The sequence below is a fragment of the Prinia subflava genome, chromosome 2, assembly GCF_021018805.1.
Source record: "Prinia subflava isolate CZ2003 ecotype Zambia chromosome 2, Cam_Psub_1.2, whole genome shotgun sequence".
In the NCBI taxonomy this organism is placed as follows: Eukaryota; Metazoa; Chordata; class Aves; order Passeriformes; family Cisticolidae; genus Prinia; species Prinia subflava.
Genome location: NC_086248.1, coordinates 54,512,719 through 54,535,741, shown reverse-complemented (window position 1 = coordinate 54,535,741; position 23,023 = coordinate 54,512,719). Strand labels below are relative to the sequence as shown.

The 23,023-nt window shown below is 41.6% G+C and overlaps 1 protein-coding gene across 5 annotated transcripts in view; it reads left to right on the top strand.

Moving 5' to 3' along the window:
• Positions 1-23,023, top strand: part of ARHGAP18 (Rho GTPase activating protein 18) — a 97,098-nt gene that overhangs the window by 23,351 nt on the left and 50,724 nt on the right. The window contains exon 1 of one of the 5 annotated variants that reach the window (XM_063389986.1): positions 4,102-4,985. The exons of 1 other annotated variant lie outside the window; for it this stretch is intronic. Coding sequence is in view for 3 of the 4 variants with exons in the window: in XM_063389981.1 (XP_063246051.1) it covers positions 4,896-4,975 (80 nt within the window). In the remaining variant the exon portion in view is untranslated. Of the gene's footprint in view, positions 1-4,101; positions 4,986-14,283; positions 15,079-17,207; positions 17,231-23,023 lie in introns of those variants that run through there. 3 more of the 5 variants (XM_063389981.1, XM_063389985.1, XM_063389984.1) reach the window with 3 other exon arrangements.

The following is a 23,023-nucleotide window of genomic DNA, read 5'->3' as shown; positions in this document are numbered from 1 at the left end:
TGGACAATTCTGGCACAGGATTCATCTTTATGTGCTGAAGTGGAGGTCTAACATAGGACAGAGGATTTTACCCTATAAAAGATCATTTCTTTCACGGATTTCATGGAATGTAAAATCAGTTGCGTAGCTCTAGACATCAAGAGTTAAGTACCTGTAATCTACATTTTTGTATTATTCCTAGCATTGATTATTAACAGCTGCAGAATACTCTTCATGTATGTTGTTCTTTAGGTACCCTAAGAACAGCAATAGGGGCGCAGCAATACATAAAATGCAAAGCTTAATAAAGGTTAGATTTCATCTTACAGTACACAAACAACATTCAATTTCATGTATTTTCTGGCTGCTGGCTGGAACCCTGGAAATATAATTTGGACAATGGAAGCGCTGCCATTTTATTTCAATGTGAATTAGGTGAGTGAGCTGGTGAGACATTTTCTGCTCAGTTTAAAACCCATCTGAACAAATGCTGGAATAGATAATAGAAGGGAAAGGTTGAAACTCTCCTGCATTAAAAATATGCTTTGAAAGTCCAGTTGTACTTTTACCTTAGCATTGAAGTGGTTGTCAAAATGCTCTTGGGCAGGGGGATTTCTAGACCTCAGCCAGACCAAATCCCTCTACTGCTATTGAAGTCAGCCTGTGAATTTAAATTTGTCAGCTGACCTGTTACTATTTCCTCTAGCCAATTCTTCTCAGTGGGTTACATTTTTACCTGCTGATAATTAACATATCATTAGGAACTGGAGTGTGAAAAATCACCTAGGACATATTTTAAAAGAATAATCATATATTTATACAAAATATGAAAAACAGTGTGATTTTTTTTTTAATTTGGGAAAATTTTAAAAATGAAAATAAATCACTCTGCAGTGAAAAGTCAAAAGCACATGTTGAACACATGCATATTCAAACCCTGTAAAGCAGCAATAAAGGATGGCACTGCTGAGAGTTCTCTTTTTAGCAGTTGTTTTGTAAAGAGAGCACTAAGCATGAGAACCCTGCATGGGCTGCTTGGCTTTGGTGACTGACTATACTGAGTGTAAAGGCAGTGCATGACATCTTAATCTAAATATTTAAACTCTTTGAAGGAGTCTTGGATTCTGTAGCAAGATAGACTGATTTGCAGTCCCCTTTCTCCATGGTATCCTTCTTTTAGCACATAAACCTATAAGCCTCAAATGGTGCATTCTTACCTAGCTGATTATAGAGTTATAGACCAGTTTGTGTTGGAAGTAACCTTAAAGATGATGTAAATCCAAACTTCCTACCATCAACAGGGATGCCACTCACTAGATCAAGTCCCTCAGGGTCCCATCCAGCCTGACCTTGAACACTTCCAGAGATGGGGCATCTACAAGCTCTCTGGGCAACCTGTTCAGTGCTTCACCACCCTCTGAGTAATGATTTTCTTCTTTACGTCTATAATATAAACCTGCCTGCTTTCTCTTTAAAACCATTGTCTGTTGTCCTGTCTCTATCTGCCTATATGAAAAGTCCCTCTCCCTATTTCTTAAAAGCCTCTTCGAGGTACTGGAAGACCTCAGTGAGGTCTTCCCAAAGCTTTCTCTTCTCTATGAACAACCTTCCTTTCCAAGTAAGTACGCCTGAACCTTATTAAAAACAAAAATATTAACTGCAAGCTCAGGAATTAATGACTATTTAGTCAGAGTTAGGCAGAAGATATATCTATAGAGAAGATAGTGAACGAGAGTAGTGATATTTTACAGCAGTTTACAGCAATAATACACCTATAGGTCAAAATTATCTATCTGTGTCTAGTGTAAATTGCGAATCATTTAATCAAAGAAAACCTTGCTGATGTTATGCTTTTCATAACAGGACTGGGTTTGATCCTATCAAGTGGAGGAAAAAGTGTGTCTAGAGTTAGCTCCTAAATTCACTTCTATGTTTGAAGTGCATCATAATAAAGACAGATGTAAGAAGGGAATCAAGATCTCTTGTGGTTTTATCACTAATTTAATCTCTAGTCTCATTTTCAATAGGACTTTTTTTCTTCCTAGCTCTTTTTCTCACTTGTTACATGCTTACACAATCTTAAGCTTTCTTACTTCTTACTCTCCAGCTGACTGGTACAAACTCATTCAGGGTTTTGCCTTTCTTAATCTCCCCTCCCACCCCAAACAAGGCAGGTTCTCCCCGTTCTCCATTTGCAGCAAAATTGTCTTTTGAGCAGCCCCTAGTGACGCCACATTGACTACATCTTGTTTCTGCATTCTTCTTTTTACAGCGAGGCTGAAGCATGCTGTGTTGTGCCTTAATTATGATGTGTTTTAAGAGGCTTATCAAAGAAAAAGCAGTTTACGTTTTTGTTCTTATAGCACTTAATATATATTTAGTTTGGGCAAAGGGCTTTGGAAAACACTTACTAGACATGGAATGCTCTAAATGTTTTACTTTTATTTCTGTTTCATTTTAGTTATTTTTTAAAGGAAGTTTTATAACTAAGTGGAGTATTTGGCATGCAACCAGTTAGCTGAAGCTTTAGACAAGGCCAGGTCCTAAGGACCCTGGTATTTACGTTCAGTTCTTCTGGTTTAGTTTAAAAGAAAAAAAAAATGTCCTTCAGAAAATAATTTTGCATTCTGCATATGCTGTTTAACAATTAATCACATGTGCATTTAAAGAAAGAGCCAAATGCACCAGCAGATAGGAGTGCTAACATACATTAATAGGATGTTTTCTCACCTCATGCTGATATATTTCCAACGTGAGCTGTGAAAACAGAAGAGTCTTGTTTGCATGCTTGTGTGAAAAGTTAGGCTAATTTTTGCCTTTGGGACATAGCCTGAGATGTAGAGAATGCAATACCTTTGCAGAGGAAGTACAGGGAAATCTTACTACAGTCCTAAGTTTTGCAGTGGTTTCAGGTCTTGTTTATGTGAGTGTGTCGGTACATGCAGAAAGTTTGTCTCAGTGCTTTTGGTGCATACTGCTAGTTAAACTCTTGTAACTATGGTACTAAGCTATTGCTGAAGCTGCACTGAAGCTGTGCCTTCTCTTTTACCCATTCCCTTTGCAGAAGGAGAACATCTCCTGGAGGTAAGGCAGCCTCTTTGCTAGGCACTGTAAAGATTAAAAATCAAAGAATCACATAGTTAAAAATTGACCTGTTCCTTTTTCTAATTTATACGCATAGAGTATCTGTTGGTACTAATGTCTTTTTAATAAATCGGGTTTTTCAAATTTCATGTGAAAATTTTGATTAAAACGTAATACAAAAAATATTTTAACCAAAACCACTTGGCTAGCTGCCCACAGATAACATCCAAGAAACCACGGAAGAGGCAGGCTTTATCAAAACTCACCCCCCCTTTCAATAATTTATATGAATTTAAAACCAAGGCAGCACGTGACCCTCAGGTGTGTGAGAAATGAAAAGGCAACACTGATGATTGGGTTATTGAACAACATCCAAGCTTTCCTGTGCTTGTAATGTTGGGACTCTTCTCAAAATTTACTGGCAACTTTACCCTTTTTAAAGAAATCGGGACTTCCTGTTTAGCCTTCTGTAGAACTCCATCATCAGTGGAAAAACTGAGTTGTTCTATGATCCCTCCAAAGTCATCAGCTGGAAGTATCAAGGACTTTAGAGGACAAACTGATCTTGCTCAGACATGACCAGGACTTCTGCCAGTTTGCTTCTCTGCTGGGACCAACTTCATAGTGGCCATAGGAGAGGATTTCTGTGCTGCTCCTGCAAGGCAGCTCTGCACTGCAGAACAGCTGCATAGAAAACTGCACAGTCCATCCACAGCCTTGCATGCAGAGTTCCAGTTTAGGTACTAAAAGAGCGAAAGTTCAGAACTCGATACCCACACGCTTCAGAACATCTCACAGAGCCCAGCACTCAACTTGGAAGATTTTAACTGCAAGCAAAGCAGTTGCATGATTTGTTTGTTTTTAAAGGAAAAAAGTAAACACAATGCAAATTACACTCATCTCAACTGAAGTTGATCCATTCACTCGCAGAACAAACTGATAATAATTCAGACAAATCACATGCATATGTGAGCAAGGGTACAAATTACAAACATAAATAGCGTTATGTGCATTTACATGTTGCCATGGAAAAAACCAAACAGGTTTGGGTGTTGTGTTACAGGTCTTGCCTACCCATTCAAAACTAACACCAAGGCAGTGAGTCCCATCTCTGTGCCGAGGCACAGTGGGGGCTTTGCCCACTGAAAAGGCCGACCCAGTGCTGAGCTCCTCTGGCTCTCAGTGGCTGATAGAGCGTGACCTTGGAGCTAATGGCGGCTCGTGTAAGGCCCAGCAGCTCGGAGGCGGCTCAGTCAGCAGTGTCCTTGCTTGACATTAACCCTTGTTGTGATTTTTGTGATGAGAGCTTCTCATTTAAAAAAAACCAACAACTTTTTTTGGTGCGTATGAAAAGTTAAAGCAATCGCGGAATACTGCTGCGATTCGGTGAAATGGAAAACGTGCAAAGCAAACGCTGAACACACTTTTTCTTTTTCTTATTGCCGTGTCGCGCTGGCCACACGGCAGCCTCGGGGCGCAGCAGTTCGCCCTGGCAGCTGACTCGGGGCCGAAAGGGCAGAGACTTTTCTTGAACTGACGGCGTTCTCAGCGACACCTCCCCACCATCCGCAGCCTGCCCGGAGGACGCCGGTTCCCCACACCCCGCGGCTGAGGACGCGCACGGAGCTGTACCGCGGGCACGGCTCCCGGCGGCCGCCCGCTCCCGCCGCCCTCGCCCGCGGGGCTCGGGAGGAGGGGCACGGCCCCGCCGGGCCGCAGGAAGCGCTGCCGTCACCCGGCCCTGCCCCGCTGGCTGCCGGCAGGAGGCTGGGCCGCGCCGGGCCGCCCCGCTCCGCCTCGCTGTGTCCGGAGGGGATGCGGCGGCCAGCGCCATGAGCTGGCGGTCCGGCTCCCGCGGCGTGGTCCTCACCGCCTACCACCCCAGCGGCGGGGCCGGCGACGCCCCCGGCGGGTGAGTGGAGGTGCGGGCGGGCGGCAGGCAGGGAGGGAGGGAAGGAAGGAGGGCGCTGCCCGCGGCAGGTGCGCTCGGCGGGGGCGGCTCCGGCGGCCGCGCCGCGGAGGAGGAGCGCAGCCGGCTCCGCGGGAACCTGTTGCGCGGGAGGTGTTTTGTCCGGCCCCGGGGCCAAAGGGTTTGCCCGTCTTTGCGCTGTGTCCCGCAGCTCCCAAACGGTTTTCCCTGGGCTGGTTGGTTGGTTTGGGGTTTTTTCCACCCCTTTCTGTAATACGCTCCGCGCGTGGAGGAAACCCCGGGCGCTTTGCTGGTCAGCCGAGAGCCGAGCGCACACAGCAGCTGCCCGCTGTTGCTCAGGGTTTGTATGCAAGGATAGTCCCGTGGCGCCCGGGTGCGCTGTCCGTGTTACACCCGAGCTGCTGTGGCCGGCGCGGGTTTAGGCTCGGAGCAGGGAGGGTTTGTGGCTCGCAGCGGTGAGTGCTGGCCCGTGGCCTCGGCGGCGCCGGACCTCGGGGTTTTTGGGATCAGGCTGTCAGTGGGATGCTGTGGTAGATTATCCTATAGTCTTGTGCTTTACTTACTTTGTATCTTTGTAACTTGCCTTTTTTTCTTCTTCTTCTTATTTTTTTGAATGTAATAAACGGGAAGAAAGTGTAGGTAATAACGAGACAAACTTTTTAAAGCATTTGTCATTGAAGCTGATAATGGGCAAGAAGCCAGTTTCACGTACATGAGGATCTCCAAGTGCCTCACGGCACGTTTGATATAGTCAGAAGTCACTGCTGGCTTGGCCATAGCAATGACCAGAAGGATTGCTGTGTAAAGGACTGACTTTTGTCTTTATGGCCCATTTCAGTCCTGCCTCTTCCTTGCTGAAATTGTCAACAAAGGCCCCATTGATAAAATGGGACTTTTAGTAATGCTGAGAAGCCAGCTGAAACTGGCAAGGTATTGAAACTGGTATACTGTTTCCATAGGAAGAGCGTGTGTCATCAGGGAGATTATAGTCTGATTAAAAGAAGGAAGGCAGTACAGTGGGTCACCCTGGACAAGAGATAACAGGTGCACTGTGACCTATCACACCAAGAGTCCACAACAAAAGCAAGGACTGAACTGAGAAATACCTTCTACCCCATCTTAGAACCACAAAGTTCTCTTTTTGAGGTACTTCCTTCTCCATGGCTCACTTGAAATCCTGATGTTATCTTAGCTTCCTTATCAGCCTCACTTGAAGTCCTGATGTAATCTTAGCTACATCTATAAGGGCTCTGCAGACCTGGCCATTTCCAATGGAATACAAAATATGTATATTTTTTCAAGAAATCACAAAATCCAAAAACTTGTATGTTATTGTTTGTGATGTTTGCCTCTTGTAACTCCCCTCAAACTCCCCATGGAGGTGGAGGCATAGGTTAAAAAATGCTTTCCCTGCTTCTTGGGATAACTTCTGAGTAAAGATCTATGTATCTGTAGATTGTTATGATTGGTTCCCCTTTTTTTACATGTAGCTGTCAGGATACATGGCCCTAAGCAGCAGACTCTTAGCCCCTAGAGGCTCGGGACACATGAGCACAGTCCCTCTCTGTGTGTTAAGAAACCTGTCTCCTGTGCTAATGCCACACCATCAGGAGCAGCAGTCTCATGAGATTCCAGCTCCTCTGCAGCTGCTTCTGTGGACAGCCTCCTGGGTAAACTGGGACATTGCCAAGCAAGTAATAGCAATCCTTCACAAATTTTTCTGGTTTGAGATTAAGAGAAGGGGAAATAAATGGGAAAAGCGGTCTCACTTCCTTAATTACAGCAAACAAATGTGCATGTTTCAGCTGTGCAGAACAGAGGATTCCCTCAGTTTGCCTGAATTCCACCACAGCAGTAGTACAGCTTTCCAGGCCATGCACATTTGCCACTTAGCTCATTAAACTAAAATCCTACAGGATTCCTCCCTGCCTTTCTGTTGTGCCACTCTAAATTTGAACCTTAGCTTTGTTTCTCCTGTTTTTATTAACCAGCATCTCAACTCCATGGCCCTGGTTGATCTATTCCCTCCTGCCATGCATCCCGAGTGTCTTCTCACTTCTGAAGTGAGAGAGATTGGGAGTATTTTCATGGGAACAGAGAGGGAGGGAAGTGGCCACTTTTGGTTCTCTTTTGGTCTTTTTAGAAATAAACAAACAAAACTTTCCTGAAATGTAACATTTCTGTGGGATTTCTCTCCCATCTGCTCCCCTCTGTTATTGTGACTAGTTTCCTTCTTTGTCAACATTCCCAAGATGTGCAGAGCAGCATTATACTAATAATTCCCAAACCCCTATAACTCTGAGATATTTTATGGAAATAAGTTCTTCCATTAGGCTCTTCACACTGTGCAAGTGGACCAGCTCTGCAGTCCAGAATTTGTATTTTGTTGCTGATGTGAAATTGAGCTTATTTTGCCTTTTAAAAAAATAACAAAATTAGAACTGTCAACATCTAGGTTAGCATCTCGCTACTAATTTGAAAACTCTGTAAATTTTAACAGGGTTCAGAATATTAGGAAGCCAATGTAATATGGTACCAGCTGTAATGAAGCAGCCCTTTTGGGAAGATTAACAGAGAAATGATGTTGAATTATTTTTTCAAGGGCATTCAAAACAGTGCGTGTTAGAAATTATCTTTGGAGGGAAGTGTGACACTGGTACCTCCTGGAAAAAGCAATATGTTGGCTGTGCTCCAAACAAAGTGGCCTCATAGGAAAGAAAGAGCTATACCTTCCTACCCATTTTTTTCCCTTCAGGCATATGAGAACTCTTGCTTCCTAAGACTTAAAATGTTACTGATCTAATAGATTGTTGAGCTACTTGTCTATTCTGGGGGTTTTTTTTCCCTTTAAAGGCACAATAAGTCTATGAAATACTTCATTTTTGGAAAGGCTTACCTTACCATTGGTTCAGTAGGCTAAAATCTACAACAGCCTCAGTGTGATTACTTCCAAGTTTGTCAGTTTAGGAATATTGCTTTATCAGTAGTGATGCATAAAATAGCATCTGTCTTTGCCATAGAGAAATTTATTTTGCATTTTGCTTTAAAGTAGCAGTTAAAGGATTATCTTTATATGGTGTAGATATTGGTTGTGAGTGATTTCTGTCGTCTACCTAAATATTTATCTTAAAAACTTTCTTTGAGAAATCAGAAAGGCAGGATACACAGTATCAAATTCAATTTTAATAACTGCTCTCTTTTCCATATTGCCTTAATTAGTTTACCTTCAAGTTTTAACCAGTTAGTCAGTAATGCCATACTGGCTGCCATGCTACTTGCATTTTGGTGCCATCTCCTTTTCTTCATGATATCCATGCACAAAATTTTAAATAATTTCTGTCTTTCCATGGAACCATTTGTTATTATATGGGCTGGGGAAACCAAAAGCAAATCAGATAGATTCCAGTCCAAAACTGTTTCAGTGAATGACCATAGGTATGTCACCTTCATGCATGTGAAATCCAAACCTGTAAGCATAGGTTTTTAGTGCCATTTAGGTTCCTCAGGAATTTTAACCCATCTGCTTTGGCAGAAAGAACCACATCTCCTGTGTCGTGTTTGCCAGCCACATGTAGGTGTTTCAGATAACAACGTTCTCTTCATATGGCTCCGTGGGCTTACCCTCAGGCAATCAAATGCTATCCAGTATTCTACAGGACTATTTCTGTCCTGAAGAGTGAGTGAATGTGTGTGTCTATGCAAACATATGTATGTAAAAATGTGTTTTGAATGTGATTATAAGGTTGAGACCAAGCCTGGGGTATTCAGTGCATGAGGAATAGATTAATAACAAGTGAATGCATACCGTGTGCATGCAGAAGTAACTGAACTGCACCAACACACCAGTGCATGAAGCAAATAAACTTCTGCTGCATGGCATTTTCAAGAGCCAAGCCTAAACTGCAAATGGAGTCATAGATGAATGATTCTGACTGTGTTGGCCACTGGAGGTAGAATTGGTTTCCTCTCCATACCTCTCTCCTGTTTGGGATGCTGCTGTTCTGTGTTGTCGCCTGTGCTGCAGCAGCTTGTCCTGTGACAGCCTCCCTGTATCTGTTTCCAGTGAGTCACAGTGCCTTCTCACCAGCATGTGCACTTCTGCTGCCACTTCAGTGCACTGCATTAGCTTACATTGGAGGACCAGTTTCAGTTTTGAAGCTTTGCAAGCCAGTGCCTGTTTAACTTTGTATACTCCCAAAGAGCCTACAATCTTTGTATTGCTGAGAGTTTAAGAAAGACTCCAGAGTTGCACAGAGCCTAGGACATGGCTATTCCTCCTCAGAGGCTCTGCAGTTCTCTGCATACTCCATTCATTGTCTTTTTTAAATCTTGCATTTGCTTTGCTGATATTCACTTGCAAAATGAGAACAATGAGTTGAGTTTCCCTGAGATGGAACTAAAACCTGGGCCAGTTTTGGAAAAGAGTGTTGTAAGAGAGAGGATTGCTGCCACCTCAGATCTCCTCTTTCGAATGACACCTGCTATTCAGGGCCTGCAGCCCTTGAGCTTCACGGTCCTGCTTTGTTACTGAATCCACCTGACTCTGGGAGATACCAGCTGAAGCTTGGGTCTTGAAGTGTGGCAGTGAAAGCAGGCAGTCTCAGTTGGGTTTTGTTGTAGAGAGGTGCCCCTTTTTGTGGCTTACTGTGTAAGTCTGCATAAACAAAAATATTTAATTTTATATATCTTTGTAAAAATGGGCTTTACAGACTTAGTAGTGGTAAGTGTGTGACACAAGTAGTAAGTGGTGGCATGCGTTCACTTTGGGGACAAGTGAGGGACATAAAATATTTGGTGTTTTCTACAGACAGCTGTGGTCTAAATCACTCAATTGCTGCTTGATCTCTTAGTAAGAAACTTGAGTTACAGATGCGGTGACTGCCCACAAGATTTGATTTTTTTGAACATTGGCTGTAAAAGACATTACAGGTCACACAAGTGGAGTTTATTCTTTCCTTACTGGAATAATCTGCCTTGTTCTTTGTTCAAATGTTTGCTCAGTTTAATCTGAAGTCTTAATGGTTTGTATTCTTCTTAAGCCAAGAAGAAATCTAGTAGTAAGTGTGAAATCATGCCTTTTTTCAAGGTCATTTTCCATCTCCTTTATTTCAGAGAGAAAAGTTCTCTTTTCTTTCCCCTTCTTTTCGTACCAGTGACTCACTCTTGGAACTGAAAACCAGTGAAATCCAGTGCTGTGAGGGGTACACATAATGCTCAGTGTACAAGCAGCAAACTCACAAGCTGATTACTCACAACTGCCTTAAGGTGGTGGAGCATTTTGCAATTTCATTTGCGATCTACTTGTACAGAAGGGATTCCAGGTCCCTGCCGCCGTCATCACAGCAATTGTTGTTCCTAACCCCTGTAACCTTTCATGATGCCAGTATTGGATGGCTCAGCACTGTACCTTCCATGTGTTGCTTTGCTTCTGTAAAAGCAGAAATAACTATCTGCAGAGCAAGGACCTATCCCACTACAGCTGACTTTACAAAACCATTGCAGTCTTTTTATCTGCTACAGGTTTTGCATGAGTACAGTCTTCATTTGAATGCATTAGAAAAATCTTTCCTGCCTTGGATTTGTCTGCTACTTTGAACAAGGTTCATTGTCCAGTGCTTACCAACATATTCAGGTAGAGCTGACAGGCAACAAGGCACGAAGTTGCTTTATTTAGAATTGCTTTTGTGTCTTTTGTACTTCATGCATGTATAAATGTGGAGTATATGGCAGACCCTTAATGTGTTGCCTAGTTACTGATGTATTAATCCCAGTAACTTGATCTAATGACAGCAAGATGTGGTATCCCAACATTTCCTGCTTCCTTGATTCTGGATTCCTACTTCATGAGGTTCCCCATCTTCCAGTTTGCACCTTATTTCTACTTTGAATTTATCTTGCTCCTGCCTTTGGTTCTTACTGTGTCTTGCCAAGGCATTAGAAAGCCCTCCTGGTGCCTGTTACCTATGGTCAACTTTCCACTCGTTTTTAACTTGGTGGGTGGAGCAAAATTATTCTCTTTGAGCCTTTGTTTCTTCAGTCTGAAAATCCTTTTTGTGACACTTTTCTTCAGCATTTTAACATCCGTCTTTACATTTGCCCTCCTACTTTGCTTCCCCTTCATCCCCCAGCATGAATTACATGCACTAATTCAGGGTCAGTCTCGTGAGTGTCACCAATACAGGTAAAATCATTTCCTTGCTGCTGATTACCACTTTAGCCAACTGTGTGTACTGCAGTCATATCATCCTATTTTTCTAAGAATCTTGGGGGAACTCCCTTCAATTTGCATGTCATTTTTGAGCTCGAGATCTGCTGAAGCTCTTTCAGTGCAGTCCTCATTGTATAGACATGGTCACTGTTTCTTGCACTTAGACATCCATTCAGCATCTGTCAGGATGATAAAACAACATTATTTCAACAAGCCCAGTTCAGTAGGTGACTTAGATTATTTTATGTTGTGGGAGTAGTTTTGATTTAATGTCCTTGACTATCAGGACAAACAATCTATTGAGTTCTATTTTGTGTCAGACAGAACCTTAAATAAATATGAACAAGAGTAACTCTGCTCAATCAAATCAATAGAGGGACATCATAAAAGAGGAAAATCAGAAAAACAGGGCTTGTATATAGGCTTTCTTTTTTGTTTTAATAACATACAGAGTATGAGATGTCATGGTTTTCTAACTATTAGGAATGGGAAAGTTAAAGCCTTTGTATATTTTAATTATGGGCTTCCTCTTTTTTGTTTGAATGTGTACAAATCTGGATGACACTGAGCATAATGCAATATATTACTAGATGTGCTGTTATAAACTTGTAGGCTTTATGCAAAACTGGAATGGAATTGGTCAGCAAAGTGCCAGAAGAGATGTGTAAATCTGAACTCCAGTGTTGTAAGTATGGCATGGTGGAATAGTTAATTGTTTCTCTAATTTCTTTCTCTTTCATGAGCAGAATTGTTAAATTTGTTTTTTGAGTAAAACTAATGGCATTTTGAGTCTGCTGATATTGGAACTAGTTTTAAAAAGTTATAAACTATTATTATTGCCAATATTTTACTCTTGTTTTGTAACTGTTACTAGTGAAGCAGGAGCTGAAATCTGTACAGCTTTAAAAGGTTAATCGTACATGTTTGGGCAACATTTGCAGTGCCAGCACCCTTCTCTGTTGGTGGTGCTTTTTTCACTGGAGTTACTAAAAGTGCACCACCTTTTTTTTTTTTTTATGTCTCTGAAATGCTCCAGCTGAAGGGAGGCCGTAATTACAGTAGGTGATACAGGGAGGTCCCCACTGTGAGTGGTGCTGCAGATTTGGCTATGCATGACTCACTGACTGTCATTCCAGACTCCTCAGTAAATCTGCTTTGCCAGGGGAAGAAAAATACCCTGCTCATAAGCTTTGAGTACTTGGAATGTGCCAACAGGCTGTTTTGTGAGGGCTGCTGGTTTTGCAGTGAACCCGCCTCTGCCTTGGAGTTGTGGTTTCAAAATAATAGTGTTCAGGCAGGGAATTTAAATACTTACAGCCAAATAAATAGGCAAAAACAAAAAAAGGGGAGGGGTATTGTTTCTTAGTATTTGGATGTGTAAAAAATAGACAGACTTGATTAATTCCTTTAGTACAGTTTTAGCCGTCATTTTCTGAAGTATATTTCTGATGATATCGTGAGCAGCGTATGGGATGAGCACCTCTGCACTCCCAAGAAGGTTGAAGCTATGAACTTATTCTTTGGTTATTGTTCAGGGCTAGCTCTCTTGTATTACAGCAGAATAAAAGCATACACAGATATGGTTATGTACCTGGTCATATTTTCATGTGAGGTTAAGCTGCTCAATATTCTGTTCTGTGACTGTTCCCTGCTTTTTCTGATACATCATCCCAATCCTGTTATACTAGAAATGCTTTCTTGATAGTTTCAGATGTTTCACCTGTCATCTTTCTACAACAGCCTTCTTTCCTAGGGAGGCTTCTTAGGCCAAAAGATGGCAATAAAATGTTTTAAAATGTTTTCTCCACAGGGCCCCCATTAATCTTGGGGAACTTAGTTTGGGGTGAAGTATTTGCGGTGAAGTATTTGAGGAGGAGCAAATCTGAATTTTTTTAGCATACCTAGAATAGTGGTTGAAGGTACAGCATATATGAGAAAGCGACAAAGTAAGAATAGCATTGTCTTTAACAAATAAATAAATACCTTGCCAAGCATACTCAGTGCCCAACTGCAGCAGAACAGTTAGCACATATTTCTTGATTTAGTGTCAGTACTAATCTTCAGTTTATCACTCCTCCAACTCCTTTTTTTTTCTTCTAGTCCAGCAGTCCCTAAACCACCCCAACGGCTTTACTCTGGCTTTGGGAAGTCAGATGTTTTGAATTCATACCCCTATTTAAAAACAGGAAAATAATTAGGATGAAGTGTGAGAATTGTTTGGTTAATGTTTAGCAATATGTGCTTAGTAAGGCAGATTGCTCAATTTTTAGTGTTTTTAATTAGTTGATGGTTTCTAGCAGATTTTTATGTAATTGTTAGTACAGTGATGAAGTATCACCTCTATCAGAAATTCTTTGCCTTTAATAAAATACAACATCAAGGTCCAGGAGTATACTGTATCCAGAGATAACAGGGAGCTTTGCTCCAGATTGAAAAAGTACAAGGTTAAATTTTAGCTGCACAAATAAAGCAAAAAGTTCTTGTAGGCTTGAGCTAGCCTAAGAATTCATGTAATAGTTGTGGTTATAGCTGTAGTTATGAGTCTTGTGATTCCAGATACAAAGCAAGAGTCTTGGAACAAGAGGCTTTGACTACTCTACAGAGAGGAAGCCCTGTCACTGCTGTCGCACACAGACAGCTGAGGCTCAGTGGCCAGTCACAGCAGGACACCAGAGCCATGGTTACCACAGGCCAGTGGAAGATGGTTGCTTTCTCAGCAGTTGCTAAGAGGATGAGAGGTACTACAGATCCGTAGTCTAGCCTCTGAAGCCTCTCAGCCTGCTTGTCTTTGCCACAGCTGTGTAAGGGAATGCTGATAATGGTGTTATCATTGTTGAGGTGGCCATCAGCATCGTTATAACTCCATCCAGAGAGTGGGCTTTAATGTCCTGCTAAACTCTTTGGGGTTGCTTGCCTGAGAAGCCTGTATTTCAGGTAGACTTGAGACTCTTCATGTTCTGTTGAAAAGAGGTAATATTTGATGAAACCTTTTCTTTCCTCTCAGAGTGTCTCCCTCCTAAGGCTTGTTCTGAACCAGCAGAAGTTTTGATGTGCAGGTCACGCTTATAGTAGGCTGAGATAAATGGTTGCTGAAAAGAGTGGGGAACACCACTGAAAGTCGAGTTTCTTTCCTTCTCTCACACCTTCCTAATATTTTTATTACCCTGACATTGACATTTCTGAGTTGACTGAAGTAGGTTGAGCTGGATTAACAAAAAATTCAACTGAAAGCAATATTTTTTGCAAGTGTTGTTTTTGGGCCGATGAATTCCTTGATCTAACTCAGCAAGTTACTGCATCAGTGATTGTATTGGCACAAGGTGAGTGAAGGAAACTCACAGGAAAGGGGGTGACAGAATTCTCTGGCAGTAGCCCTACCTCTGTGCCAGCTTAATGTGATCGCTGTGGGGCTGTGATTTGACACATTAACTCATTTTTATGAGTCCTAGTAGTGGCTGTGGCCACATCCTGTGAGAAGCTCATCTGAAGTAATTTAGCTCCATTGGTTCAGTTTTGTTGAAAAGATATTTGATGGCTTAAATTTGTACTGGCAGGTTTTTAGTCAGTTCAGGTACAACTTGTCCTTTAACAACCACTCTAAAGCTGGTGTAAGCTTCATCTCCAGCTCATTTAGTCCTGACTCCTGCTGTTCAGTGATTCAGTCATGTGCACGGCCTCTACCTGCAAAAGGCAGGCTGTGATGTGAGAGCAGACCCTTGGAATCCAGGTGCCTTGCACTGCAGGGAACACCTGCACTGCTGCTGCAGAGCTGCTGATTGCTAACCTGCCTTTCCCTCATTGTCTGCACGTGTCACCGTGCAGCTGGCCTCACCAAAAGAAACAAAGCCCTGCTTGGATTCCAACAGATTTTAATGAGGTAAGTAAAAGTGCAGTTTCTAAATTATGGTTGGTCATCCACTGATAAGCTCTTAAAAGCTTGCTGATCTGTGCTTTGTTTAAACACACCTTTCTTTGCTCTGAACTTTGCACTAGAGAGATTGCTTTGGTTTCTTAGTGCCCAAGGTAGTGCATGAAAACAGTATCCGGAATGAGAAGTATAATCAGAGTAGCTTGCATGATTTCCTATAGGAAACACAACCTAACTTTGAATTTCAATAATATTTTCTGGTTTAAGAGTAAAAAAGACTAAGATATTAAATATCCAGGATATTTTACAAATATATTGAATAATTGATAATATTATGTACTAATGAAATTGTCCAAGCATCTGTCCAGTGCCTGTCTTCCCATTTCTGAAAAGGATATTTACACTGTGATGCTTGTTCTCTTTTGGGGTGAAAGCTAAGAAAGGGACTGTAGTTGTTTGAACTGCTTACTGTGGATGGTACGTACAAGAAAAAACCAACACAGAATTTGTTTTTCTTCTAGTAAGTAGGGGCTGCTTATGAAAGTTTATAGATGAGCTTCAGTGCTGTGAAAGCTGGTATTTGGCACTTCGGACTTGAAATTAGAAAGCAGCTTATGAAGATGTATGATATTAAAATTTGTGTGATTTGTCACAGTGTTTAGGTTTTTTTGGTCTTGCTTGAGTTTTTGAAGAGATTTTTGGAAAGGCTTGTCATCCTGTATTAGGGAGTATAAGGAAAAACATTACCTTACATATTTTTGCTCATGTCTGTTGGCAGAACTATTTGATATAGATCTCAGTAAACACAGACCTCAGTATAGCTTGTTAAATTTTCTCTTAATTTCAAATATATGTGTAAACTTAATCTCTGACATTGAGATTAGGCATAAATTGAGTTTTGGTTGTATGATTTTGCAGAAGTTGCTAAGTGAGATCAGGCTAGTTAGCCAGGTGAGAGTTAGCTAGGGTGAAAAATGTGCATCTGGAGCCAGACTGTTGGTCAACACAAGGCTGTGCCAGCAAGAAGTGGGGCATGGGACAGGATGGAACGAGAAGAAATGGGGCGACAAAGCACCCAGCATGAGCAACCTTAAATGACAGGTTTTTTTAAACCTTTCAGACTGAGTACTGTAATCTCAGCTTGTGTGTAAAAGTTTGTAGAAGCCTGGAGCCAGCTTCTTGGCTGTCTTTTAGCAACAGGAGTGTTCCTTCCTGTATGAATGCTGGGTTTCCTCCTAGAAAACAGATTTCTGGGCTGTGCTGAGTGGTGGCACTTCTCCGCTGCGCTGTGCTCAGACTGTAGCCCAGCACCAGCATCTCCCCATCAGACAGCTGTGTAGCTGTATTTATATGAGTTTGAGCCTAGGCTGAGAAACCTTCCCTTCATCCTACCTCGGTCTTTAGCTTTCTGATCTCATTTTTCTTCCCTGTGTGTGGCAGGGTGTGGATACAGGTGCACAACCTCTGATTCTGGACAAGGTTGGTGCCTTGTGTATCGTGCTCTGTTACATTAGTCTCCTGAGAATTTTTGAGCCCCTATTTCTTTCTTACTCTCCATGTTTTGACACAAAAATGTAAAAATGTATAAAGATAAAAAAGATCAAAAGTATAAAAATGTGATTCAATTTTGATCCAGAGGACCTTCAATAGTTAAGAAATATTTCTCCAGGTAGGTTATCTTGTACAAATCACTAGGAAGAGAGACTGTTCTTATTAAATGGAAGAATCAAGGTTACATCTGCTGTCCCGGTTTCAGCTGGGAGAGAGTTAATTTTCCTCTTAGTGGCTGGCACAGTGCTGTGTTTTAGAATCAGTACAAGAATAATGTCAACAATGCACTGATGTTTTAGTTGTTGCTCAGTAGTCCTTACTGTAAGTCAAGGGCTTTTCACTTTGCTGTGCTCTGCCAGTGAGCAGGTGAGTAGGAAGCCAGGAGAGAGCAAGACTAGGACAGCTGACCTGAACTGGACAAAGGGATATTCCATACCACAGAGTGTCATGTTCAGTATATAAATTGGGAGGAGCTGGCCAGGAGGGGCTGATCACTGCTCAGGCATGCCTGGGCATTGGTTAGTGGGTGGAGATCAACTGTATTGTGCATCACTTGTGTTTTCCATTGTGGTTTTACTCCATTATACCACCACACTGTTGACATGAGAAGGTATTCTCTGTTTCTATTTCATTTGACATTACCTTACTTTTGAAGGACTCTGGAATTGCTAAGTATGTTTTGTACTTATCCTTTTTTTTTAATGCATTACTTATTTTTTAATTCAAATATACATTTATGCCTGTATAGTCTTTGCATCATTATAGAATAATTTTCTGTCTGGTGTTAAGAACTTTTAGTCACTTGCCTGTAGTTTAAGTTATAACAAGATTCTTCTGAAAACTGATGAAATTGATCTGAGTTAAAATATTAGTATGAAGTTAGATTTTTTTTTTTTTACTTAAGGCGGAAAATTAAAACTCTGCAGGTAGACATGTCCTAAAAGCATAAGATACTTTTACAAGTAGAATGAATACTTTGCACAGTAACTAGTGTGGGAATTGTAGTATTTTAAAGCTTTGATTTTTATTGTTAACTATTACTTTGGTTGTGTGCCTTGTTGTTAGCTAGCCAGAGATGAACCTTTGTCCCATTTCAACCTGCTGCTCTCAAAAGAAACCATTGCTAGTACTTTAAACAAGGAAATTACTTAAAATAACTCCCAATGTGCCTTGCTGTCTTCAATAAAAAGACTTTATTTTAGTGATATGTGAGCTGCCCTGTAGCTGACCTCACTAGCTCTGGGGGTGTAGAGCCTGAGTTTCCCAGGTCTTTTTCCTGATCCCTTAGTACAATGTATCCATCACTGCTAGCAGTCCTCCTGGGTCAAACAATAGCTTGGCAATTTTACCTCAGCAAGTCCACCATCACCAAAAGCTTTTCAGGCTTTGTGAATCCATGTGTCATCCAGTTTGCTTCCAGCTGGTTGCCATCAGAGAAGAATGTGAGAGTGGGACTACAGTGAGTTGTCATGGGATGTTCAGCTGTGCCAGGCTGCTAACAGGAGATTCAGATCCATTTAGCTTCATAAGGGGGAAGCTTGTGACCCTAAGAGCAGACGAGGATATTGCTTTTGTTTTCCCATTATGGAGGATCCCTCTTGCCACAGGTTTTGCATTCTCAGAGCATCTGCTTTGCATGTTTGTCACCAACCTGCTGCTGCTGTGCAGGTGGGAGTTTTGCTGCTTATTATCTGCCTGAGTGAGCTCTTCATAATACTGAGGAAATTGTTAAAGTTAAGGAGAGCTGAGGAAAATGTCTTGCATGTTCCTTCAGCCAGGTACACCAGGGTCTGCTGGCCTCTGGTTCTCTGGCTTGATGAATGGATGAAGGGTAAGGTGCCTGTCATATCCAGTTATGGCATGCTAGTGGGCAGATGTGACCCTGTGTACTCTGGTTCCCTTAAGGGATGCCTTGCAATAGGATGCATTAGGATACAGTTACCTCTGGGATTAAATGGGATTAAGGAAAAACTAATTACAAGGTCTATAATTACAAATCTATGTACAGTTTTGGGAATTCAAGTCTTCTGATGTGTCAAGATTAATGAGCAATATTTTCTGGAAAGTGGCTTAACCACTCAAAAGATGACTATGTTACTTCGGATGTCTGCTGGAGGAAGAAAACCTGTCTGTTAGCTGGAGGTGCAGTGCTGAAGTGATGCTGATGCTCTTTCCATGGATGTAGACCCATCATTATTTCTGAATCAAGAATTATTCTCGGCTGTGGCCTCAGAGAATTAACTTTTACACTGGGCTGGTGGCATGATTCAGTTGTACGTTTAGTTGGCTCTGCTCAGTGTTATCACGTGATCTCCTGGGAGTCCTGGTAGCAATTTCTCATTTAATCTCTCCTTGTAAAGAGACACCTTTGCCCTTCCCAAGTTGGACTGCATGTACAACAGGCTGGCTGCCTTACTGCTTGTGCTGACTTGGTGGAGCCTGCTGGTAAGGATGGGGACATGCCAGGGTCTGGCACATGGTTGTTTCGGGGTATGGATTTAGGTTGCTCCGAGAAGTGTTGGCTTTATGTGAAGCAAGGTGGCCTGGAGGTGTTGTGCTTGGGGGCACTCCCGGGCCACTCTGAGGTTGCACAGGAGTGAAGCTTGTGTGAGCAAAGAGTGGACTGGGCTCAAATCACTGTTTTGGCACTCTTGGTGAGGAGGCAGCTTCATTACCTCATTGTTTAAAACAATGGTGTATATACTGGTAGTAAAGGTCATATTTACTCTGAGAGGGCATTGTACAAATAATTCTATCTGGTTTACTTCCAAGTGAGGTGTCATGAGACAACAAAAAAGGGAAAATAAAATCAGTTGCCTAGAGGTCAATGAAAATATCCCTAAACTGGACTTTCCTGACTTTCAAAGACAAAGGAGATTAGAGCACATCTGGTGCAAACACTCAACAAGGGTGGCAGAAGCTGTGAAGTACACACACCAGTTTGGCATTTAGAGAACTGAGAACTGAGAAAATAGTATAAATTTAGGTATATGGGCATTTGTCCTTCTTTGAAAGTGTCCTTTTCATCTTTATGTTAAAATGTGTTGTAAATTTCCTGTTACAGAGATTCTACATCAATTGCTATTGCTCTGGTGACTTTCACTGTAGGTTTTAAACCCTTTTCATGCTGACAAGTGTGTGATTCCATTTCTGTGTCAGTCTGTCAGCACTTTTATAGTTCTTTACAAATAACTTTGTCCAGGTGCTTTATTTTGGCAAAGGGATTATTCTTTATCCTCTGAAATAGAATTGGCTACTTATATGATCAAATATTTCTTGTATCCACATAAACTTCTAGGATTGCAAGTGTGCGTTTTCAGTGCAGACAGTATTAAAAAGGAGTTGACTTTAATACCTCTGTTAGGAAGGGACTTAACCGTGTTGCCCTGCCTGAGCTCAGAGGATGTATTTGTCACCCAGCTCTGGCCCAGAGGTGTTCAGTGCCCTTGTCACCTCCCTTTGCTGTTGCTGTGTACTGGTTCCCAAGTTTTTAGGGAACCAGTTTGCTCTGGTTTGCCTCCCACCTGGTTCCCTTTGCTGTCTCTGCTCTGTACACCAAGGTCAGGCCTGTTCAGGGTGCTTTCCCTTCCTCCACCCACACACTCCCTGCCCTTTCCCCACAAATTGCAGGCTTAGCTCACTGTCATAATAGGATGTTTTCAATTTAATTGGAGTTTTCATATATGACTTGATATTGCATGCAGCAAATGTTTTTTATTTCCCTGTGTATGTATTATACTGTACAAGAACATATGGTATTCATTTGTAGATGTGTCTCATAATGGGAAGTACAGCTGTCTAGCACGAGGAGCTTGGTCCTGTAACTAAAAATCATGGATAGCAATACTCATGAGTGCTTTAACCTTGCTCTTGTTTTTCTGTACACAGTATGTGTACACATGGCAGAAGAAAATATGAATTTGTATTTATAGAAGCATCTGCATCTGGATTGTGCCTTACTTCAGGTTTAATGTGTTGCATGTGAAGAATTGTATTTCATTTTCCTTGATTATTACTGGGATCTGTAATTGTAGCTACTTAGTATTACAAATAGGTACTATTTTTGCCCTGTTTATGCAAAGGAGTACATCTGAAGCTAAAGGTGGGGATAGAACCTCTAGATTCATGGGGAAAGTTAAGATTACAATGTCATTTCTACTTGCATTTTTTGCTGGCAGTTAACCCTTCACTGAAGTATTTTATTTGGAAATGCAGAGTAAGAGTTACAGCTAATATTAGAGATGCAATGATGTTGAAAAGCCAGATTCATGTTGTTTCATATAACTGATCAATATCTTTCAAAATAGACCGTTATCTTTTTAGAACAATTATGGAGAATGTTATCAACTGAAAACCTACATAGAACACTGCATGTTAACTTAGAAACCAATATCTTTCATGTTTTTAAGATGTTGGTAAATAAAGAGGTGTTCATTAGGGAGGAAAACAAAGGATTTTCCTAAATAATTTGTATTGAGAGACATCAACTAGATAATTTGCATGTCTAAAAGCAGACTTCTTTTTAACTACCTGTATTTAATATAGAAATACTAGAATTCTTGTAGACCCCATCTGCATCCTCTTTGATGAATGTAATTTAAATTAAAGTTGGTAAAGCTCTTTTGGTTTTTTTCTTTCTTTTTTTCTCATTTTAGTAGTAGCACTTTTTCTTTTCAGCTGCAGAGCAAGTAGTGACTGTCATATTTCTCTTTCTGACCAGACTTGTACAATCCCTCTTTCTGCCTTAAAATATGACAGCAGTCTCCCCTGACCATATTAAGTTTTCATGCACTACCTAGGTACCCACCTGGAACGGAGACTACTTACACATAAAAATAATGCGTTTAGGAGTAAAGAACAAAAAAATGGAATGCTGGTTGTAGAAATGGGAAACAAGGACTACACGTGTGAAACTGTGATCAAAATACAGAAAATACATATGAGATTATCTTTAGGGTTTGTTTTTAATTTTGAATGGTTGTTTCTGTTAAATGATCAATATTTAATTGGCATCTTTTATTTTTTTCTTAATTTCCAGTGTTCATGTAATGTCTGTTTTCCCTCTGTTGTTTGGTTTGTATAATGTTATCTTTTTTCCCCTCCCTCTCCTGGAACACAACAAAAGCTCTTTCAGTTCCTTCTGTTGAAGTTCTTGTTTTGTATTCAAGCCCTGGTGCTCATAGCTTGTGGACAGGTAGCACAGCAGTGAACCCTGTGGTAGGCAACTTTCTAAACTTGCACATGAACACATCTGTATATTCAGACTGGTAGCTCTACATCTGTATTTTTAATTTGTAGGTGAAGGGACATATACCAATGCATACAAGTACCAGCAAAGCTTTGCAGGGGTATTGGTTGAAAAATATACACGTTTTTATGCCTTTTCTGCTGATGTTCAGAAAACAGATGTGGCAACAAAGGGTGAGAGGGAAAAAGAAAATTTGTAATCCTGAGCTACTTCCTGCTTGCTTGGTTTCCTACTGACATTTAAGAACCACCTAAGAAAAATGAGGAGGGAAGGAGTATATTAATGTAATTTTGGTTTTTTTCAGTGAGTTCCTTGCTTGGTCATAGGATGAGAAGCCTTTGGAAGTGCTGGTTAGCACAGGTAACAGAGCACACGTTGGCATGGGTCTGCAGTACCCTTACTGCAGACAGTTCAGCAGTTGCACCCCAGGAATACCTATTTCCCAGGAATATTTGCTTAGAAGAAGGAATTGATAGGGAAGGAGACATTGCAAAGACTCAGAGCTTTAGCGGCTGCCCTCAAAGATAAGAAGTTAGGATTGCAGCTGGGTGCACCTTTTAGCCTCTTTTCTTGTGCTGAGATGGGAATGGGCTTCTCTGCTGCCCTCTTTGTGCAGTGGGTCTGTGGGGAGGGCTGTGGAGGAAAGAGCTGGATCAGGGCACATCTGCATTGCCCTTTGCTCCCGCTGTGGCACGCCCTGCCTGCCTCCTATTAAAGGAATTTCTCAGAGCAGGTTTGCCTCATGTGCAGAGGCATGTACAGCATTGTGTGTTAGCTCCTCTGGCATTAGGTGAAATCCCAGCCACCACTTTTGAAGCTGGTTGCAAATGCCACTTTCCCTCTGCTGAGCCTGAACTAAACCCAGATGGTTCATTCCTTGCAGCATCCTTGAGACCTCCCTCTCTCCTATCCTTTTGCCATTAAGCATCTCCCTGATGTTTTTAAACAGACCTGTGTCCCTCTTAATCCTTTAGAGCTGGTCCATCTTGCACATGCTGCTGTCCTCAGCCCTTCCTGCTTCCTCCTTTCCTTCTCTTGTCCAGCTTCTCTGAGACATGTTTTATTTGCTTTGTCTTACTGGGTCTTTGGTGGTGGTTTGTTTGGACAATGAAAGGGGTTTCAGTACAAAGCACCTTTAGATTCCTGCATGAATTT